The sequence below is a fragment of the Filicampus tigris genome, chromosome 18 (genome assembly GCF_054856515.1).
Source record: "Filicampus tigris isolate MCC_2025a chromosome 18, RoL_Ftig_1.0, whole genome shotgun sequence".
NCBI classification, from domain to species: Eukaryota; Metazoa; Chordata; class Actinopteri; order Syngnathiformes; family Syngnathidae; genus Filicampus; species Filicampus tigris.
In genome coordinates, this window is record NC_141234.1 from 10,591,258 (window position 1) to 10,616,014 (window position 24,757).

General features: G+C 38.9%; 1 protein-coding gene across 1 annotated transcript in view; it reads left to right on the plus strand.

Annotated features, from left to right (window-relative positions):
• angpt1 (angiopoietin 1) overlaps positions 1-24,757 on the plus strand; it is a 48,672-nt gene that overhangs the window by 8,675 nt on the left and 15,240 nt on the right. Inside the window, exons 2-6 of the mRNA XM_086014416.1 lie at positions 11,714-11,869; positions 12,067-12,188; positions 13,296-13,528; positions 20,942-21,057; positions 22,068-22,169. Coding sequence (XP_085870542.1) covers positions 11,714-11,869; positions 12,067-12,188; positions 13,296-13,528; positions 20,942-21,057; positions 22,068-22,169 — 729 coding nt within the window. The remainder of the gene's footprint in view (positions 1-11,713; positions 11,870-12,066; positions 12,189-13,295; positions 13,529-20,941; positions 21,058-22,067; positions 22,170-24,757) is intronic.

Below are 24,757 nucleotides of genomic sequence, written 5' to 3' on the forward strand. Positions count from 1 at the left end.
AGCTTTTTTGGCGAGTGTTGGAAGACATCAAATTGAAAATGAGAGAATATTTGCAAAACAATAAAAAAAAAAAAAAGATATTCATTTGTTTGAACATTAAATACCCTGTCGAATATAGTCTGAAAAGGACGTGCACGTCATTGTATTCTGTTTTGAATTTTCATATTACACAATGGCCCATTTTCATTGGAATTGGGGTTGTACGCATTTGTTTGGTCTTGGACGAGGTGTATTCTGGGCCAAGCTCTCTTTTTTGATACTGTGCAGCATGGAAAAAGATCAACAGTGAGCTGTTTTCATTTAGAAAGATATTTGATTGCGAATGGAATGACTCGATGCCTTATAACTGACAAACAATCCACGTTTCTGCAGGGAAACGTTTAAAATACAACAGGATTATAGGAATGATTTGCAATATTATATTTTACTCTACAGTTGTATTCATGTTTTTATTCTATTTTTAGTTATGTTTATTTTGTTTTATTTAATTTTTAGAAATGCCGATAATGAGAACAAAAGGCTCTTTCAAACGTTGACCATAATATTATTCTGGGCAGGCAAGTGGAAGTCATTTCATCCTGAGTGATAAGTTATAGTCCAGAGAGTTGCCAAACGCTCAAGGTTTGTGTGGCTCTATCTGCCACTGCTGCACCGCTGAGTGATTAGGAGCCAAATATGAGATAACATATCTTAGATAGAGCAAAACATTACAGTCAATCTAAGAGCACAGTGAGAGAGCAAGTAAAATGGTTTTATCAAAGCTTGCCGCAAATCACAACTATGAACTTTTTCCATCGCACAACTGGCTGTATTTTTCTTTTGGAATAAAAACAGAACAGACGATAGTATTACACTCCAATACCAGCTGCTGTTTATTTATTTTTCAGATTTACAGTTTTTGCATTGTTATTGCTTTTGGATACTTTTAATGTATATCCGTCAGGATGCCTCCACTATTTGAACCCAACAATGAGGTGTCCATTTTTTTTTTTTTACTTCCAGCAAAAGATAATATTGAGAAATGTTGCCTTTTATTGCAGTGTCTGGCAAGAAGGGTGATTTATTAGACTCCAGTGTGTTTTTCATTCATTGTTCGTGATTTCATGTTTATACTATTTTTACATTTACGGGAAGCACTTTTGTTTGAGTCCCTTGTATCTTACAATTGTCATTTCCAGTGAAGTAGAGAGAAAATTCCTCAAGCCTACCCGCGTATTGCCTCTGAGCCTGAACCTCCCCGCAGCGCCTCTTTAACTCTCCTCGACACATGTGCTCTGAGTAGATGTCTTTGTCTGTCAACACTGGACCTCTTTCCAGAGGCTCCATAGGAGAGAACCATTTCGCCTTCTTTTGGAGTTCATCCGGGTGGATTAAGAGTTGTTTTTACACAAAAGAATCACAATCAGATGGTTGAAAGAGGTGCTAAATTTTGAAAGAAAAGCTTGTGGAGTCAGTTCAAATTGTGTAAAATTGATGGCACGACTCTTGTAAAGACACAAAGCGAGACAGAGGGAGATATGGAGTGAGTGCATGATATTGGGTAAAAGATAAACTGTCTGGCTCCCCCACAGTGTGGACTGGATGGACTAGAAATGACTAATGGGTGTCTCGCTCGGTTTTGGTTGCAATCGTACTTGGGTTTCTTAAAGCAACACTGATATACAGTTGTTTCCTTTTTGCTTTTGGGCTCCCCCTACAACTATGAAATGTCGCTAAATCCATGCATGGCTAACTATCGGTGTCAATAGAAAAGCTGTCACAGAACATATCTTCTAAAATGTTATTGTTACTGTTCCCTAGAGCACAAAGCAAGTTTCATAAAGGCATAGAGAACCATCCGAAACCTTTGGGGTGAACTACACCAGTGGTGTCCACACTACAGCCAGAGGGCCATTTGCGGCACACCATCCATTTTTCAGTGGCACGCATGCGGCATATATTCAAAATGACATTTGACATGGCCACTACTACTAATAAATTGGTTCAAACACATTTTACGTTCAAAACTCAGTGGAAAATCAAGATTTATGAACATTAATAATCACCGACTTAAAAAAATGATTATCTTACTACAGTTTGCTACCGTTTTGGTTCTGAATGTGGAGTTTTGATCGCTGTTCAGTGCAGGAGTGGATCTAGTCTAGTGAGATACAGGGCCGAATCACCTCCAAAATCATGAAAATCGTAGCTAATAGTCTTTAACTATTTGAAAGCAATTATGGAGCAGTTTTTCAATATAGCTAGAAAATATAAACAATACATAATTCCTTGCTTGATTGATTTCAGTGTGTTTAATAAATTAAATTCAAAGAATTTCAAAGTGGCCCTCAAATGTTTGAACAACCTTGAAGTAGACTCACATTCAAAAGAGAGCCTCTCATGACATTTTAATCAAATGGTACACTATCAGAAAGTATAATTAAAGTAGTACCAGTCCACGGTGTTCCCTGCCTCTCGCCATACGTCACTGGGGTAGGCCCTAATTGAAAATTGACCCTGAGCAGGGTAAGCAATAGAAAATGGACGGGTAGATGGATCCCTATGCTGCATTGAGAGATATTCAAATATTCCACAGTCATTTGTTTTAACATAGCAAAAATAACTCAGGCCATGAAACACTACTGTAACAATTGAAAAACAGAAACAGACTGATTATGCTTTCCATGTTGATTACCACACCATAATAATAGGCTTTTTTTTTTTTTTTTTTACAGTAGCCAACATATTAAAAAGTGTTTCTCTATCCCTGCCAGACAGCTTACAGGAATTTCCTCATAAATCTGTCAGTGATCAAATGAGGTGAGCGTTGCCTCTGGTCTTGTCTTTTACACCTGCAAAACAAATGGTTTCTTGATGTTTATTTAACATGACATGTCTGCAGCTCAGCCAGAAGGGAGAGCGTAATCCTTGTGTAAATCGTAGCGTGTGTGCGTGTGAGTCCATGTCACACTTCTGTCCATTTGAGCATATGTGGATATGGAGGACTGTTTGACATATGTGAGTCTGTGTTTGGATAAATTAATCTTCAGCTTAAGTGATGGCCTGTTCAGCATCAAAAAGGATGCTCTTCTTAGTGTTACGTTAGTAACAAACTTTAAAGAGACTGTGACAATTTGCTTGTGGCTGTCAAACGGTTTATAGCTACATGATGAAATGGAAGGGTTTTCAAGAAAGGAAGCAGTGGGAATGAGACAGAGACATTATATAATTGTCACACACACACACATGTATATATATATATATATATATATATATATATATATATATATATATATATTTTGCCCTTGCAATACGGTGGGCGACTGGTTAGCACGTCCGCCTCACAGTTCAGAGGTCGTGGGTTCGATCCCGGCTCCGGCCTCCCTGTGTGGAGTTTGCATGTTCTTCCCGTGCCTGCGTGGGTTTTCTCCGGGTACTCCGGTTTCCTCCCACATTCCAAAAACATGCATGGCAGGTTAATTGGACACTCTAAATTGGCCTTAGGTGTGATTGTGAGTGTGTGTGATTGTTTGTCTCTGCGTGCCCTGCGATTGGCTGGCAACCAATTCAGGGTGTCCCCCGCCTATTGCCCGAAGACAGCTGAGATAGGCCCCAGCACACCCGCGACCCTTGTGAGGACAAGCGGTATAGATAATGGATGGATGGAAGGGTGTGTATATCTCTACAAAAGACGATTCGGTTCGATTTGAAAGTGGAATAATTCGATTCAACTCAGTGGGATTACGATTCGATTTCATATGTTGCGACTCAATTCGAGACGGTTTTGTGCTGTAATTTTACATACATATGAATGAACTTGTCAGTACCGTAAATGGACCATTTGCTCCTAAGATATTTCGCTCCAATAAAATATGTTTTGATACTTATCTCGATATATTGAGAGTTAAGAGTAACAAGTCTGTTCGGCTCAATATGATGCCCTCACATCTTTTAAATCAAAAAATAATTTGACTGTTCAAACCGTTTTTTGTTACACCCTTAATTTTGGGAGAATATGCTAATTTTAAATATTTTCTACAAAACATATAAATCAGCGTAAATCTTAACTCTTGATCCTAATTGGCTCTTTTTGTTTGGTTCATTTTCTTTGACTTTTGTCATTGTGCATATCATCCAAGGCATGCTCATCCAAAGAATTCTAAAAATAATAAATAAATAAACATAAGTCCTTATGACCCCAAACACTTGAGTTAAACGCTTCTACTGTCTGATGTGCTGTTTTAAAACCAATTTTTCCTCCAATGATTTAAAACTTGCAGAATGTAAAATTATTTTTGATTTCCATATAAAAGCCAAACACAGTTTACCACATCATCCAGCGATATTCAGCCCAAATTACATCATAATTAATCAATTCATTGTTATTCCCATTCCTAATAAAGACACAGTATATATATTCTGTACGGGTGTCCCCTCTTTAGGACAAAGTTAATCCTATGTTGTCGATGTAACCCAAATTTTCCGAAGGTACCATATCAATAACTAACGCAATTACGGTAGTAACTGAGCATGCATTCTTGATATCGTATTTTTACACAGCGAGCCACCAACGTGAACGTGGACTGCATTTGCATCAATCGTAAGTTGAAGGTCAGACAGCTGCAAGTGTTTCAAATCCTGAAGCTCGACAGTAACACAATCGTGGCCATGCATGAGCTGCACATTATCGTTAACAGCGGCATCTATTATCCTTTTCTACTGGCATAGTTGAACCCCAGGTCACTCTAAAGCAGTTCCATGTGGAGATGTTAGTCAGGCTACTGCACCTCGCCTTTCTATTCATCTTGTCTGTTTAGTCTTGAGTTGCGCGTCATTTAGAGGAAATTCAGCCATAAGGGATGACACGTTTCGTATAATTTTTAAGTGCCGTCGTTGGTACTGTATTTGTACTGCTTAGGCCATGGTTCTTCCTTAAGCAAGAAATGGCTTGTGAGTAACAGTCTGGTATCCCTGTGCTAACCTATGATTCTGCTGAGCTCAGTAAAACAGACATTGTAAGAGAGATATATTATACAGATAGGCAAGGGGAGAAAGTGAGAAAACATGGGCTTAAATTACAGCTCAATTTGGAGATATCTCCTTTTGTGATTGTACGCAACGGCAAAGATGGGTCTATAAATCCTGGAAACCATGCTAAATAGGATGTTAGGATGAAAACTAAACACAAACGTGACAGTGTAGGAAACAGTCACCACTATTAAATGACCATTCATTTTGATTAGAGGAGACACCCAGCTTGATAGATTGTGTTGCATCGCACACGCAGACACTGTACTTGCGTGAAAGGAGCTAACCCCAGAAATTTACTTATGTGGGCCAGCCAAATAGAGAAATGTCCACACAGTAAAGGTGGGATGAAAGAAAGACAAGAACACACACGCACACATGCACAGAACCCTACAACCAAGTTTCGAAGAAGTTGCACTGTTTGGGTCATGACTGTGACCTTTGGCATCTATTTCTACATTTCTGGGCAGAAGAATGTTCTCAGATATTAAGGGTGTCCATGGGAATGCTTTGTGAAATGTATTTGGAAGTCTGAAATTCTGCACTGTAATCAGGAGATAAGTACATCATCTGAATGATATAGCTTTTATATGCGCATTTGTCCGCGGGCAACTGTCGTTGTCTCCACTAAATGACACAAGCAAGCCATAATCAGGCGCATTCCTGACCCAATGTGTCCCACAGGAAAGATTCCCATACGGAGTCACACATCTAAATCTTTCTTAAGCTTCCCCGCTCACTATTACCATTTCTAGATGAAGAAATTGGTCTAAGTTTGTTGTTGTTTTGTTTTGAATACATTCCCATGTCTTGGGCTCATCCTGTCCCATATGCTGATACAAAGTATAGAGAGCCGGAATGTAACCGGATAATATGGGAAAATATACTTGTGTGGAATATATCTTATTCCCGCTGTTTATTTGAATTTATATTTATTACTTGACATATATAGAATTGAACTATTTCAACTTAACAATTTATTTAGTTTACAATAAAGATGCTTGATAATCTTGTCAGGCCATACTGTATATATTCACACACAAGCCTGAAAACTATTGCTTTTTCATCACTATACATGTTTTAAAATAGCGGTGTTGGAATTTTTAACATCTGTAAAATCATGTATAATAGACCTGATGGTAAACATTGAAAGATTCAAATAAGCATTACATCACCAGAATACATAATAGACTAACGATATATAATTTGTGCTGTAAATGTGTTTGAATTTGTGCTATGCTTCCCTCCATCCTTGCTTGAATGGATTCCAACTGGTCAAGGCAGATGGTCACCCCAACATGCACTTTTGCAATTATAAGTTTAATTTTATTCGAGTTAATGGGTGGAAATGAACAAAGATGACAATATTGGATCCTAACAGTCTTGTGTTTGTTTTTCCGGATGCCAATTGCCCTCTCTGCCTCTGAAGAGATGATAAGACATGGTCTAGACCACCCGGTTCGCAGCATGCTGCTGCTCCTATTACCTATAACACCCAGTTCAGGGTTTAAACTACAAATTTGGGCACATAATACACACAGGGGACATCTTCTCCCTTCTTATTTTTGTATTTCTGTTGCCCCTTTTTGACATTCTATGACAAACAAAAACGTGGTTGAGTCAACGACTGGCATTTGGCCACAGGGGCAAAAGGTCACACAAGTCAACTGTGGGTTCAGACTAAGTTGTTACTCACCTAATCTTGACAGTGTTCAAGATGGAGAGTTTTAAAACTGGCTTTAAAAACAAACACCATGTAAGGCAGCTTCCAAAGGCATGTACATAATGTGACCATATCAGTCTAATATGTGACTCAATGAGTGAAGGTCGGATCAAACCTTAGAGTTACCGTATTTTCTGGACTATAAGGCACACTTAAGATCATTTAATTTTCTAAAAAATTCAGAGTGCGCATCGCACGGATGTGAAATTGAAGTTGAATAAAGTTTGACTCATTTGCTCTATTGGTTTGTTTCCCTTAATATGCCTTATAACCTGCTGTGCCTTTAATATGGAAATTTCCCAAAATAAACGGTGCACCTCGTAGTCCCAAAAATACGGTACTCAATTTACTCAGTTTACACTGAAGGGGTGTCAAATTTACTTGGGATTGTCAGGAAACTATAAGAGGGCACATGGGTAGTCTATGACGCTACGTAGATCCACAGTGCAGTTTGGAAAAAAAAAAAGACAAATATCAGAATAAGCTGCAATATGAACTATTACACCATGACACAGCTATGGAAAAAAGTAAGAGACCACTGCAAAATTGACTGATTATCTGATTTGGATATTTTTTGGTAAACTTATGAGTAAAATTGTTCTAGTTCCTTTTATGCTTCAAACTACTGACAATCTACCTCCCGAATTCCATATACAGTAGTTATTTTGTAGTTATTTATTTTTTTCTGGAATATTATTTTATTTTCCAGGGCAACAAAAAAGTTGGACATGTTGCTTAATGGAGATGGGGAACAGAGCATGCCGACTTGATTTGTATCACTGGCCGAGAGTGACAAAGCTGTAAGTGTCGTATAACGGCAATATTGACATTATTTGAAAACAGCTTCAACAAACATTGGAAAATTGGAAGTAAGGGAGATGTGGGAGGTGACACAAGAGTAATGTATCCGCTTTTCATTCATCTTGCCCATGAAGTAAGGTAGGGAATTTCCAGAATCAGAAAAAGATGAAGCAGGAATGTCAACAAAAGAGGAATTTACTAATTGGTAGGGCGAAGAATTTCAGCTTGCAAACCTGTAATCTTACTAGACAGAAGCAGTAGACTCAGTCAGATAAGGAGGTGAGAGGAACCACATAGTACGTATATAATCGGTTTGTTGAATGTAATGTTGCGTGACCGTTGGACTAATGGTCATCGTACCATATTATCCTGACTCTGTTCTCAAAATTCAAGTCCTAGTACTAACTGTTCCACTACAGAAAGGTAACCAGATGTCCTTGTTTGTTCATGTGTCTACTTACAGGGAAGCACATTTCCCTATTTCAGTCATGTATTCTCTTGCTACACTGTGGCTCGCATTGCTGTTTGAGTCCTGATGTCACTCGGCGTGTGTATGTAAAAAAGTGCTATGGCATCATCACTTAAAAACACGCACCAAAGCGGTGATTTATTAAGATCACATTTGGCAGGAGAATGTTTAAACTGCATGGTTGAAAAATGTTAAGATTAACCTTCATTTATAGTGGCTGGGTATTCCTACAACAGCATATGAAAGCTGCTTACACCACTGCATGGATTAAAAAAATGTGGTGGCGTTTACCAAACGGTACTTCTTCTGACCAGTGGTGTGTGATACAAAAAGGGGTGCTGATTTGAGTCTGGGTGGTGGAGTGTACTCCCATTTGGAATCGTTTCTTGCTCAAGAAATACGTCACAGAAAATGGGTCAGCCCACGGTAACACCATCATCATTCCAAACGCATACGCATCCATAAGCAAGAGACGTAACAGATCCCGAGTAGTAAGTGTTTTGTACAGTCCAGAGCTACCATTTCCCAACTCTCACCGTTGTCTCTCAGCACCACCACTACTGCTGTTTAGAAAAAGATCAAGATCCCCTTTTGAAAGGGATGTTGCTCTAAAAGCCAAACGTCAGAGAAGTGGTAAACATTCACAGTAATCTGTAACAATGATAGCAGGGAGTAGTATCTTGAGAGATGATCTTGTTCTTGGCTCCCAAGTGAAAGCAATTTAGCAGTTCTGCTGTGATAATGTACAGCAAATGTATGGGGAAGCTCACGTGTCCTTTTTGTCTGTGATCTTCTCCTTGAAACTGTGCACGCATTACAGTACATTCGGTAATCTAAACACTTGTCCTTTTGCGATGACGGACAGCACGGTTGCTCTTAAAATCTGAGTGATCTGGATCTTGACATATGCTTTTATGTGCGACACGCATTGTTATTTATGTCATGGATAACTCAAAGCAGTTGTGTTTCAGGAGTTACCAGCCAATCTTTCCTCGTAAAATGTCTGTATGTAATATTGTATTGACATGGAACATTTGGACTGCTAGTGCAATGGCGTTTGCCTGTCAAGTTGCATCATTAAATGAAGTCACCTAAGTCCACATGTAACTTGGATGATCCAACCACATTACGCTTAAGACCTCAGTGTAAAGAAACACTTAAGGCAACACAAGCATGTCTTTCGTAGTGATTTTTGGAAAAGCAGACTCAGAATTTAGAAGTTTCTAAATACAGACCCTCCTGTTATTGCGCCTTCTGGAATGTCTCTTCTAAGTCTACTTTGTTTTTGAAACACCAAATGTATTTCTATTCTCAAGCAAGTGGTGTTTTATTTGAATTCCTCTCTTGCAACCTTCAACCACAGAAGGAAATGCCGACATATGTTCTACTTAAAGCCTTAAAGTGATTCTATGTAAGATGCAATAAAACACACGCTTGCTTTAATAGCTTGTACCTAGGAATCTTGGAAACCACATTAAACTGTCTGGTATAATCAATTTCACTTCATAAGAAGACTTAAAAAAAAACACAATGAGCCATCACTTATGATGCGTCATTTCTGTAGTCAGCAAGTATTTCCTACGAATGTTCCTGGCTCATTATGTTGACATTACATGCTGCCGCCACCACCGCCACGGAATATAGGGTTGGATTGTGGTCATTTAAGTGAATTGTGGCTTTGCAAGGAAGTTATGTTCGCAGGCACATTACTTTCCAACATACGGTACATGCCACAGATCATGTAATCACAGAATAAGCAGTCTGAAGAGGCATTTACCATCTGAAATCCAATTTGATGGCTTAAACGTTAATCAATGTTATAAATGTCACATCTCAGAAGAACATATGATGCACTCTCATTCATTGGGTTGGACTAGGAATGCATTTCTATATCTCAATAAAAGCTCTTTTTTCCCCAGGATTTTGGGCCGCACACACCTTTCATCCCCGGCCTTCATATTTGCATGAATGTGTTATGGCCACATTACACTTTTAATCCCTTCCAGATACATTTATTGAATGTAATCAATTCCTAACCAAAAATGTATCAAATTCGAGGGAATTAAAGCAGTGCCAGTGGGAAGATGTACCCCTAAAGGTACACATGTTTTCTTTTCCCTCGGTGTGTGACAAATGTGGTATTTCTCTTTTTGGCATTCATGCGTTATCTCGCTAACATTTCCGATAGTGGTTTCCGTTTGTTGCGAGTGACCACAAAAGCATGGTTCTGATCGTCGTCGATGCTGAGAACTGGTTAAGAAACAACACCCACATGATCCGATTTTACAGCTTCCAAATTGGCATATTTGGGTGACTGGGTGTGTTTGTGTAATTTTGTTTCCCCTTCGAACTTTGCGTTTATTACCACCACCACCAGTACATTCAGTCAGCAGCCTGTCACATTTCCCAAAAGACACATCAGAGCTGCTCATGTTTCAGTCAGCCATCTGTGCTTTCACTATCTTTTCTCTCAAGGTGACTTAAATTGTCTTATGCCTCATATGTTCCTCAACAGATGGACAAACCTCCAGTGTAAAGCTTTAGTTTTGAAAGGAGATTTAAAAACAACCTACACCATCCACAAAGTTCAGTGGTTTTATGTTTCACAATGGACTGAAATCATTTTTTAAACAAAGTAATACTATATGATTCTCTATAATGCGATGTAATCTTACTTTACAATAGCTATAATTCCAAATTAGTTTCACTGTCTATTTTTCAGCCAAGTCCACAGTGGACTGTTAGCTAATATCGGTGCAAGGTAAATAAGTCAGCGACTGTCCCACGACTGGAAAAAAAAAGCAGTGTTTAGGTTTGTCATCTCTGCCAAGTGAGGATATTACACAGACAAGTGAACACAACTGTAGAACTGCATGTTTTAGTTGGAAAGCAAATCTTTTCATCCCTATTACAACAATCCATCCATCTCATCCATTTATTTTATGGAGTGGGGTATGGGACCTATCCCAGGTGATTTTATTAAAAAAAAATCCTAAACCAGAGTGGTTTTTAAACCTTAAAATGAAACTACTGTGTAGGTACATCTTTATTTTATTTTGGATATTCTAATGTTAGGTACTGTGATGCACAATGATAGATGGGGTTTAACTGCTGAAGGATTGAAGCGGTAGGATGATTATGTTGTTGTTGTTGGGTTAACTTATGTGCTTTGAATGTTAAGGTGTTGTTGAACCAAATGCTTAGTCATTAACAGCATAAGAACTGGTGAGACCATTGTCAGTGCCATTTAACTCATTCAGTACCAGGTATTTTCAGAACCTCTTTTACCCTAACGTTTGAAGAAATTTGAAAAAAAATTATATGAATAACTTCCTCGGATTGAATGGCTGGATTGTGAAAAGATATATAAATATGTATTTGGGATTGAATAAATTAAGGTCTTGATGGTAAGGTGGTCAGAGTCGGTACTGGTGGGAGTAGAGAAGACCATGCATCTTCCCAAACCCAACCCAAATTAGAGAGATAGTTGAGAGGAATTACTGAAAAGTATACTATCTATGTATAGGGTAAATGGCAATGGTCCAAGGGTAGATCACTGTGGCACCCCATTTTTTATTATAAGTGAGTTGGTTGAATATCATAATCTTGCCTCAAAACATCCCATCTTCAGCATGCCACTAGAGATAATCATTGAGACTTCTGCATTCACTTTGGTTAGATTTTTAATTCATTCTCTATCATCTTTTATCCAGATTGAGAATTACATCAAAGAAAGCATGAAAACAGAGATGGCTCAACTGCAACAGAGGGCTGTGCACAACCACACAGCAGCCATGTTGGAAATGGGCATCAACCTTCTATCCCAAACTGCGGAACAAACACGGAAGCTGACTGATGTTGAGACACAGGTAATATTCTGTTTAAGTACGATGCATCCTGTATGGTCGTATGCCCAACCGTTCAATTAGTCCCCTTAATTTTAGAACAAGCCTGAGGAACACAAAAATATGCATTTAAAAAAATGTTTCTAATTACACTGATGGATTGGTGATGGTCTTATTGCTTCTGAATACCATTTGTGATTGCGTGTGTCCGGGTATTTCAGGTTTTGAATCAAACATCGAAACTTGAGATCCAGCTGCTGGAAAATTCTCTTTCTACGAACAAGTTGGAGAAGCAGCTAATGGTCCAGACCAATGAGATCAACAAACTCCATGACAAGAACAGGTAAATAACAAGCAAGGGTTTATGCAAACAAATCCAGCTACGTCATAAGGAAGGTTAATTAGTCAAATAAAATATTAAATCAGTTAGTTGACTTTTTGGCACAGCAAGCCTATTTTGATATGGTGAAGAGCTTTACAAGTTTATTAGGCCGTGACCAAAGTTGATTATTTGAATAGTTGAAAGTTACATCCTATAGATAGATAGATAGCTCGATAGATACAGTAGATAGATAGATATGATATATAGATATAAGATATATACAGACTTACATATACATGTATTCGTACGTATATGTATGTATACATACATATACTTATATGTACATATCCAGTCAAAAAATGTATCATGAAGAATTAAAAAAAACATATATACGTCACTCAATGCAATGTAAGTTGCATTTTTGGGTGTAATTTATTTTACAAAAACTGAGACCAAGAGGAAGCAAACTAGTTGCATGTATACATAAATATGCATATATATGTACATATGTATATTTCTTTACACTCACATATATGCATACATAAATAAACATATATATATGTGCATATGTACCTGTACATATGTATACGTACATATAGACATATGTCCATCCATTATCTCTTATCTTTTCCTCACAAGGGTCGCGGGAGTGCTGGAGCCTATCCCAGCTCTCAATGGGCAGTAGGCAGGGGACACCCCGAATTGGTTGCCAGCCAATCGCAGGGCACACAGAGACAAACAAACATTCACGCTCACAATCACACCTAGGGGCAATTTAGAGTGTCCAATCAACCTACCATGCATTTGGAATGTGGGAGGAAACCGGAGTACCCGGTGGAAACCCACGCAGGCACGGGGAAAACATGCAAACTCCGCACAGGAAGGCCGGGGCCGGATTCGAACGCACAACCGCTTCACCTCTGCATTGTGAGGCGGATATATATATATATATATATATATATATATATATATATATATATATATATATATATATATATATATATATATTATATGTTCATGTACAGTGTATGTATCTATACATATGCATACGTACATATACATATATATACACGCTCATATACTGTAAATATGCACATTCTCTCTTTTCATTTTGTCTTTTCCCCACAGCCTCCTGGAGCAGAAGATGTTAGAGATGGAGATGAGGCACCATGAAGAATTGGAGACTCAAAAGCAGGAGAAGGGAAGTCTTCAGGTTCTTGTTGGCAGGCAGAGTGGGGTTATCAAGGAGCTCGAAGCCCAGCTGAGCCGAGCCACGGGAAACAGCACTGCCCTGCAGAGACAGCAGCAGGAGATGATGGACACCGTCCACAACCTGCTCAATCTTTGCTCCAAAGATGGAGGTAGGTTAAATAGAGGGTAAAACTGTCAGTTTACCTGATATTACTGTTGAGATTTTCACATTTTTGGACTCGCTATTAGTTCAATTTACGCAGGGAATTTGGGATACCCAGAGGATTAGGCTGCGTGATTCCCATGATCTTTGCCTTTGCTTTGCTCTATCATGAGGTTGACTTTTTTTTTTTTTATAGAAGGCTGCCAAGTCATGCCATGAAATGTGCTTCAGATATCCCTAGTGTCCCAATATTGTCATTATGTTCTTCTTAAAGGAGGCATGGTATGCATTCCACTATTTAAAGCAATTCCCAGGTGTCCTTATTAAATGCCTCTAATAGTCATCAGTCAAAATACACAAATAATAAAGAATTGCAATAGGATTCACTTATCACTTATCATTATATTTTGTTCAAATCATTTGGATTTGGGCGGTTCTGTCTCTTAGAAATGCCTCCCTGGCAGAGACGGCTTTGCCAATCATTCAATTATGTGCCAGTTGTCAGATGATTATTCTAATGACAGTTTACACAATACTAATTGATGCCAACATCACAGTCATGCTTACCCTTTGCCTTTGACATGAATTAGTGTTGTCCAGAATCTCGTGACCCAACTATTTGTATACAAACAAAAAATAAAGCTTCCCATAATAGCTCCCTTTTAATACAAGACAGTGTTTACTTGTGAGGTAGTTGTTTACGAATTGTAAAGCTGAATCAAACAGTCACAACTGGAACTAAAGTAACTCCGGCCAACTGGCTGTCAGCATGCGAAAGCAGCCAATCAAAATCAGTCCACTACTGAACACTTCACCACTCTAAAAGGTTGCAGTGATGCTGACATTGGTGTGCTGACTTTATCCGCTTTGGGAACCACACTCCATTTGCTTTCCAGTCCATGTATTTGCACACGGTATTGACATATTGAATCCATCTTGTTCAAAACCGGCCAGTGCTCAACACGTGCATTGTTTACATGCTGCTTAAATCTCTACAGCTGCCCCTTAAGGAAGCAAACTAGTTGCAATATATTTCATGCCTCTTTTGTTACTAAATGTTACCTCTTGGTTTGCATTACATGCAAAATAAAAGTTCTTTACACTCACCTGTGATTACCCTAACCCAGGGCTCACCATCCTTTTTGAACCGAAAGCTGTAGTGCTTCTCGGGTACTGATTAATGTGAGAGACGACCAGTTCTATACACACTTCTGAAATAAGAAAAATGCTCAGACTACCTTTAATTATTTGTAATTACTAATGATATCCATCTGTGTGAAGACACTGGTCAAGTAAATGATCTCTCACAATAATTCTCAACAATGATTTAGCAAGGTAGGAACAAGGTCAAAATCAAAATAGAACACTTTATTTCTACAGTATAAATATGGGCAAGAATTTTCAATGTCCCAAAAGTCGTAATTTTAGAACAGGCCCACGAGTTACTCTTGTGATCCTTGGAGGCAGCCCTGTGGACACAATGTTGGTGACCTAACCCAAGTGAAGGCCAATTAGTCCTCATCAGACCACACTTTGTAAAAAAAAAAAAAAAAAGAAAAACTCTTTGACCGACTAAATCTTGAACCAATGTACCATGAACTTGTTTTGAAATACTTTATTTCTCTGGGCAGATGCTCCATCTTTATCATACAGATTTTCCAATCCTCCTGAAATTATGATGACATCATTCTGTAAATCTTACTCCATTGCAGGAAACACAGGGATATGGTGCCTGTAAAAATCTCAAGCATTGAAAGCAGCGTGAAGCGAGCAATGTGTTTCTTGTTTTAACCTGGCTGCTTCTGTTCAAGAGGCTCAGTGGCTTTCATAAACTATTGTGATACTCAATGTGCAACAATTGGTTTTCAAGCTTTATTTATAAAACAGCTGTGCATACTTTTGAAATAAATGTCAAACAAAATGCCATTTATGAAGACAAAGGATCATTTTATTCCTCTGAGTCTGACTCATCTGTGATAATGTAAACTCACAAATTTTACATTAAGCCCAACATGACCTTATTTTGATCAAATGCAGTTTATTTTTTCATCACAAACACAGAATTCTAAATGAGCAATTACAAAAGAATGTACGCATCATTGTACTAGTTGCATGTGTTTCAATAGAAGAATATTGACAGCATTTGTGAGCGTCCCGCGGTCATACTTCAAGAACCCTATCGTGCTTCTTGAGATGTTTCAACAAAAGACATTAGGTCGTCACATCATGAGCCGATAGCTGCCGAACATGATGAATACATGTTGCTTGCTTTTTTAATTTGAATGGGCCATGCAATATAAGGTGACGGGTGTACTGACCTTCTTGTAATCCATCCGTTTAGTCTGGATTTGTTTGTGTAACATTTAATTACCACAGTCCTTGGAGACCATCTTGGCTTTCTTTCTGAATATGTATTATCACAGTCTCTTAATGTAGCGCCAAATACAACACATACATAAATTGGTTTACTGGAACTGTCAAGTTGAATGAAATTCACCATGAATACATTTTTCATCATTCTTCCCTCGTCTCCCTTTCGGCGCCGCACGAATCCCCGTATCATGTTAGTGTCTCTCGTGGTGATTAGTGGCAGTCTCAACTAGACGCACTGGATGTGTAGTGTGGCCGCTGCTCTGTGGTGGGTCATTCCCTGCACTGTCGTGCGTTTCAGGGTTGAGGCGGGTGTGCGGGTTAGAGGTCACTCCTTTCCTAACCCCAGCCTGAATAAGTCAAACTGTAATAGTTCCTGAGGGATGGCCCGTCTGAATGAGTTGACGGGTGGGTGGATGGATCTCACTGTCATTTGACACACTGGCCTTGTTTTTCCACTGCATTTAAAAAAAACATACCTTTTGGTTTTTGGTTTTATCTCATTGTTTTGGCAGAAATGAAAGACATAGCCTACCATCAATTGCAAATGTTTGTCTGTTGTGAAAGCAGAGAAATTAGGCACGTATTACGCACCTCATGAGAACATTACATTTAGAAAATAGTTTTCTCTCACGAATGAATTGAAAATATCATCGGTTTACAACGATCCTGACATGCGGACTGGTTATTGATCAACTATGGTGCATGTTGACTTTTGGTACAAATTCAACATCCCATTTTTCATCCCACAAGGCATACAATCCAAAATGTATAGCATGAAGTCCAAGATACCTTTAGATGTGTTCCTTTAGTAATGATTTAATGACTATGTCAATTATGAATTAATTCAAATTCAAAGTTGAAAAAAAAACATGTGGTCATCTGCTCCTCCCCTGATTCCAAGAGACACTCTTTAAAATATAATACTTATATCTTTCTTGGCCCATGTGCCACCCCATGCAACAATTTGTGGAAATTATATTTACCGTTTGTGCATTACCCCACTGTTTAACGTGTTAAAATGCTTTGAACTAGGGGTGGTCTTTTGCATATTATTCTTGTGTGTGACTATATATTCCGTCCATTGTTTCTTACACTCAAGATCACGAGCATCAGCATTGTGCAAACTGCCACAATCATAAGAATATGTTAAAGTAGCTACTTTTTTGTAAAGGTCTCTGTTTTTGTGGTTACGGCAAATGTATACAAGTCAAGGGGATTATGTTTGTAATCACACTTTTATAAACTGTGGGCAGCGGTTTCTATTAACTGCTGCATATTGACATTAAATTGCTCTAGAAATCAAAAGCAATTTGGGGTTATTTTCCTAATAATACGCTGACTCATGTCTGCTAGTCATTTCATTTTTCACAACACTGATCTTGTACAGACTTTTTTTTCTCCTAGTAGTACATGTACAACTTTTCCATGTGTGTTTTCCAATATTGCAGTGAAAACAGATATTTTTGATGTGGCTAGATGAAGCAATTTGTTGCAATTGTATTCATTACCCGAAGCTCATTAGGGTGCAATGAGCCGCAGACTGCCATTAAAAGTAATTGACCACAGCTTTGGAACACTCTTTTAAAGTTGCTGGCTGCAAAATAAGAATTGGTTTTACAGTTTTCAGTTATCTCATGGAATTAGTGTTATTCATCATTTTTATTGCAGAAGGAATGAGGCTGATTCATTTTGAAAAAAAAAAAAAAAAAAAAACATTTAAAAAAAATTTGCGTTATGTGCAACTCCAATTTACAAAAATACAGTGAACCTCTGTGATTAAAGTTTAAGATCAGTACTTACATGTATGTATCCCTAATGGCCCAATATAGTAAATTATTATTATCAAATATATTCTTATATCTTGTTCCATTATTTTCATAGATTGAACAAGTCTTCTTAATGCCGCTGTACTTTTGCATGATGGCATGCAGTGATCAGAAGGATGGCTATTTAAGCACATAGAGTCCCCTTCTAGGTCAAAAGTACACCAACCTGGGTGAAAAATGCATAGAAAAATATCAATTATGCGTGAGCTGTGGAAATGCACTAAACGAATAGCATTTTTACAATGCAGTGATTGTTACTGTTGGATTATGTTTATTGTAATGTTGAATGTCAATACTGTGGTCTTTTCCATTTTTTTGTGTGTCTCTGTGGGAGTCAACAGGATCCAGTGAAATAGTACTGACATAATGTTGTCGTGCTGTACATCCTTCAAACAAAAATGTGAAAGAACTTCATTGGCTCATGTCGTGAATTGGGCTCAGCTGTACTTAAAGACTGATTGCAGTCACATGGGAGCAGTGATGTCTATAGCAGTCCATTTAGCTCCAATTTTCACTCTCTTCAGTTCCAGGATTTAGGCTCATTTGGCACAAGTACTGATTTATGCAAACACCCAAGGCCTATTGGTCTTTTCACATGAACCCCCTGCTGAATATGAGTCCCCACTGAACCACTAAATATTTTACTGCAAACAAATATTAGCACATTAATAATATTTGGAGAACTGGGCAGCAAGCGGTACAAGGGAACCAGTCTTACAGCGGCACTTCTAGTCCCAAAGCGGTTTTCTTCCACTTTGGGAAATCTCAGTAGCTATTGTGAAATAATTGTCAACACTAATTTCAGGCCAAAAAAAACCCACCAACATTAACCTCCCAGGCTCCTTAAAAGTAGCCCGCTGTCAGCCTGCTTGGGGTAAATTACCGCCTGACAGGGCTATCCTTTGTTGTATTAGAGTCTGGGGTGCAAGGGCCCGCAATGTCGACCTGTCACAGCAGGAGAGTCTTGTCACTGACACTCAATACTTTGTCAAAATGGCCAAATACTGTAGTGGACCCAAATAAACGACCTACTTCCAAAGGAGGGGTCCTTTGCGCACAGGCGGATCAAAGCAAAAGCAGCGGATCACTGACTCATTTCACTTTCCAGTGACATCTTCTTTGACTCCTCAATTACAACAATAAAAACAATGGGGTGAAAACTGACGTGAACCCATTAAGTGGGAGGAGAAAGGCACAGAAGAAAGAGGATGTTAAAAAAGAAAATCTGAAGGAATTTCCATCACTATAACAAGGCTTGGAAAGTAAATATAAACCACTTGTTATAACAGGAACTTGAAATTTATAGCTTGTAGTATTTTGTCCATAGCCTCATGCTTGGTTTCAAAATAGTGCAGCCATAATTATCTACAGATGGAAATGGATGCAGCTGGTCTGTCAAAGTTTGAAGCCCACTTGGAGAGAGTGGGGAATCTGGTCGGTGAACTCCGGTTCTTCTGCTAATAAGCTAGTTGACCTCAGATTTTATCGTGAAGTTACAAGATACTCGCAGCGAGACTTTGCTGTCTATCTCCTGCCTTCTGATTCTCCAATCGGGAAAACGAGAAGATCACAGGTAAAGGTTACACATAGTAAACTTTATATAGGAGTAACAGGGACCAATAAAATGAAGAGTGGCGATAGGAAAAATATACTTTGAATTTAAATCATCGTTAATCTCGCATCTACAGAAAGGAGTCATATTTTTATATGGAAAAATTGGCGGGGCACCGACCACATAGGTAGGCTCCATACTGTCTGATGTGATTTTTGTTTCTATTCCAGTGTTCTCTTCCAACAATAATGTCATAAATCACACTCGCAACAAAAGACCGTAATGGTTTATGACAAACTTTTGCAGCTAAATTAAAATTCATTATATGCTGTGCGTAGATAATGGATTTATTCACAATGAATTTGCTTGCTTGGCCTCTTTTTTCCTGGTCAAATAAACTGTTGCCCAGCCACTTGTTGCAAACCCCACAATCATTTGTGGATCAAATCAAAATAAAATGCCAAAATTACCAACACCCAATGAAAAAAAATTGGTATAAAATGAAGGAAACACATTTTAAGAGACTTATTGTTGTGCTGGCATGTGTGCCAATGTTTGGCCAATTACAATAAGACCTGAGAGTTTCATTATTCTGCAACATTTCCATGCTGACTGATTGATTCTGATGAGGACACCAAAGGCACTTTATAGCGATATTGATCATCCCTGTGCAATACAGACGAGCATAAATATCATATCTACCCTGTTTTTGAATGTTGGCCAAGATCTTTTTTTGTGGCGTATGCATGTCCTGTTTACTTGCATGGGTTTTCTCTTGATACTTTGGCTGTGGGAGTGAAGTTGAGTGTGAATGGCTGTTTTTCAATATGTCCTCTGTGACTGACTGACAGACTACAAACACAGGCATGAAGTCGATCATTAAAAGGGGTTTAGAGAATCATATTGTCTGTGGACAGGCCATGGACAAGTCGGTGAAGAGGAAGAAGCTGTGGTTTGGGTTGCTTTTGGCTTTTTAGCAGTTGATCGAGAAACGTTCAAAAATTCAACTGGAACAGAGTGAAAAACATCAGGTGTATGGCAAAATACAGCAGATGATTGGTTCTGCTCAGGAGAACCAAGAGACCATGAGGCCAATTCATAGGCGAGAGATGAAAGTACAGCTAGGAGAATGCTGAAAAAGGCCTCTTGGTCAAGAAGATAAGGTTGTTAACTATGACTTCAGTAGGTTTTGAAGACCTACATAGCTGGAGTCTGTAATTATTCACAGCTCAGGGACAACAGACAACAGTTCTCGCTTCAACGGCTTCGATTGTTGCAGCCAGAGAATTGACGAAGTGACCCAAACTTATCTTTGTGGCAAGAAAATTGGGCTGAAATGCAAAGGGATGAAATGCCGGTTAGAAGCAAAGCTCTTAAGCTGTTGTGCAGTCTGTCTTCAGAGGATAAAGGAACTGTCTCAATTTTTGAAAACCAACCAAAAATATCAGCTCTGTTACCAATGCTGAGACAGGTTTGCTGGCCATAAGTTGGTCTGCAAAAATATTGTTCAAGATACAGTACTAAACCTAAATCCCCTAAGGACTGAGTAGTATATCTCCAATAATGCTCACTCCAAACTCTTAATGCACCGTTACCAAATTTAAATCTGCAGCTCTGTATTCTTTTTATAAGTGACGGCTGCACTGATCTTTTGTTTTTGCACCTGCAGTCCCAAAAGTCCTGGATGAAGAAAAGAAGTTCCGTGATTGTGCCGACCTTTACCAGGCTGGCTTTCATAAGAATGGCGTCTACAACATCCAGGTCAACTTGCAAGAGAACAAAAGGGTGAGATGCCACAGTAAAGTGTATTCAAAATGCAACTGTCACGTGAAGACATCACTCAGTGTGAACACTTCCATTGTAGGTTTCCAATAAACCACTTCGATCAAAATTACTCTTTGCAAATGAGCTAAAGACACTGAGCCACTGTGGGACATCTGCCACCGATGAGTGCAAATGATGAGTCCAAGCTGTGAACACTCTTGGCAGCTTTGAAAATGCAGGAATTTGGCGAAGGGGTGAGGTGTGAAGCCAGACGTGAAGCTCAACATGACACTGGGGTTGTGCGTGCGATGATATGTTCTTAACCTCAATGCTTCTCACCACCAACTGATTGATGAAGGTGATAATTTGATAAATGGAGAGGTTTGAAGTAGGTGTGAGCGGATTGTATCCGTCAAGCTCCAGGCCACTGCTGGAATCATCTCAAAGGTGGCGAGTGGCTGTTTTGTGTGCATGGACGAGATGGATGTGAGACAGTCTCCTGGAAATGATCATGTCAGGGGTACTTCCTTAATTAGACTCAGCCAGCGTTCATGTATGTTCAGCTGTGTGGGCTGGCTGATGCGAAAGACCTTCCCTACTCCACACTGGTGTCTCAAACTCAAAACAATGAGCAACCCCGCAGATAGATCCACAGCTCTGCATTATCAGCTTACGCACACTGAGGTCCAAGGTTAAGGGCCAGATTACACCCAGGTGTCTCTTGGTATGTGTCCATCCCAGACCTCCACTTTGATCTGGACCCTCTGATGAGGAACACCTCAAGGGAGTTGGTAAAGGATAAGGAGACGCTGATTAGTTTTGAGTGGGGTGCAGATACACCAAGTTCCCAAACATGACCCTAAATAACTGACCCTTCATTGTTTCTGAATGCCGCTGAGAATCACATCAAATATTCAATTCATTACGTTCCAGTTATATAGTATTACATCTAATAAATTCCAAATATGGCAGCCCCACTGGGTGCTATCAGTGTTGCACTGTCAAAGTCTATTCATTTTTTGGATTTATAGGTCTATTGCAACATGGAAACAGCTGGCGGTGGGTGGACGATCATCCAGCGCAGAGAAGACGGCAGTGTGGATTTCCAGAGGACATGGAAGGAATACAAAACGGTGAGACAAGACAAATACCTGCATCATCCATGAGTAATACACAAGAGATATTGGTGGTCCTTTTCCACATAAAACAAAGCATGTAAAACTATGTTATGAGCACAACATCCTGAAGCAACAATACTTTAGCAATCAGGTTTTGACAAATATCATGAGCGTTTTGGCCGTCGAACATGTTGTAAAAGGGTCCACTGATCCATTTGGAACACTTCAGCCAGATGTTATTCGTCCTCAACTTTAGCCCCTTTTTTTGTATTAGAAACATTGTCTAGGGTGTCTTAGACCGGCCAAGATGTTATCCTTCCCGTTCTCAAACAGGAAATTATTGTGTGTAAATATGACAACAACAGTTTTCATCCACCTCTGTTGCGCTGGTTGCGGAGAACGTCATGTGTTTGTCATCACGGAAGTATCGACGCATACTTAGAATGGCAGCGTTAACATTTTCAGTCTACGCTTTGGTCAAACACTGAATTGCATTTATTATTGCTGGCGGTCAAACTGGCGACTTTACTCTAGAAGTCACCACGATATACCCTCCAATAGCTGTCAGTTTATTATCAGATGGACTATACTGTATGTTTATACTTTCTCCTATAATCTGCTTTCTGTCTCTAGTTTAATTTCCCCTTCAGTCCTTTGGACTGTTATACAATTTACTTGTCAGTATGAAAAGGACCTCAATGACGTTTTGAGATGGTACAAGCGAGAGCGATACCAAGCTAGATATCATATTACTGAGACTGCTGTTGTAAAAAGAAAAAAAAACAGAAATGAAATATTTTGTCAGATAATGATATTAACATCTGGAGTTGAGAAAAGGTTCTAGCTGGTGACTTGAATTCTGAGCTTGTACAAACACCGAACACAATTTAATTCATTAACAGTATAAGACTGATGCATACAACAGAATGTTGTGAAATATGAATGAAGCATTTTATTATGCAGCTAGGTTAAGTCAGCGTACAGCACGGTTAGCCCAGACACTCCTGATAAATCAACATCGTTCTAATGATCTAATCTTGGATTGCCATGGCAACATATTAGAGTGGAACCCCCAAGACTGAACATAATCCATATTAATGCACTGAATGACCTCTGAATTATAAAAACATTTTCTGAAATGTAATGACAAATAACAACAAGGTTAGGCCTAGGTTAGTTTCAATGAATCGTGAAACAAGTAACAAAAATCTCTGGTAAATGTAATCAGGATTTAAGGATGAATGTACAAACACAAACCACAAACATAATTTTTAAAATTAGTTGAAGTTTGATAATTACTGACACACATACTGAGCTTTTCTGTGACATCATACATGACAGCAGTTTCTACTCCTATGTTGTAGTTGTCGTGGGGTCCCCCATTTTTGTTAGACTCCTAAACTGTATGATTTTGGAGGAATTTATATATATCGTTGCCTTAAACAAGTAAAAAGGAAAATTTGGGAGTAAAAACATCATGTGCAACCGAAAGACTAAAGTCCTAAGAGACTTGACATGGAAATCTTACAGCACCGAACAGGTGCACAAAGAGTGCATTACGTTACATGAGGGGTACCATGAACCTTCGGTTGACATTCACAGTACATTGTGAAACGTAACAACAAGGTTTTATCACGCTCTCCTTCAACAGTTTGGAGGTGACTGATGGTGTTTTATAGTGTTATTGGTTTTCACATTCTTGAACTTCATAGGCTTGTGCATGCGTTTATCGCACTCAAAGGATCCGTTATTCTTTCAGTCAAGGTGGTGTGGCTAGTATTTGTAATTTTGTTAGTTGGGCCAGTTAAGAAGCAAAGTTGCAGTGTAATTTTTTTTTTATTCAAATATAATCCAAAGGCTATTCTTAGCAGAGATGATCTTTGCAAAGCTTTTTTGTTTGAATGACCTTTACCAAGGTGCTTTTTGACATAATAAGGCAGTAAATGGTAGGGTACTTGCAATTAAGATAATTGTGGTCCCATTCCATTTTGGCTTTAATGTGCATGAATATTGCCCAAACCTCCCCAAATACTGCATACTAATGGCAAATTTAACTTCATATTATTAACTTTTATTACATTTTAAATGATGAGTTATGATTTTTTTTTTTATAGCAATTATACAAATGCTCTTCGACTGAAATTTTCTCTCTAGACTGGGAATGACTCCCAACAGGAGACCAAGCTGATATTCACTAAGGAGTGAAATATGTTGTATAGAAAGAAGAAGCTATAAAAAGGGGCCCACTCACTTGCTCTTCCACCCACTCTGCAGGACATGCCTAAGCCCCCAAGAATGCGCCATATTTACTTTCCCTCCTTCCCATTCCTCATCACCACACACGCTAAGCGCAAACACAGACTTGGCCTCCACCACAACCATCATCATCAACCCCACTTCCCCTTTTCCAATTGGATCACTTTAGTCAGAGTTGTAATGTCATTCCACTTCTTGCTATTAGCCTCCGCGATCCACAGCTGTCCAAAGCACTTTGCCTTCCGCCAGCAGCCTCTACATATACAAAACGCGTTGCAGTTGTTTTGTTAAAGAGCATCTCAAGCAGTATAAACAGTGTTTAGGAAAAGCATTTAGGAAATATCTGT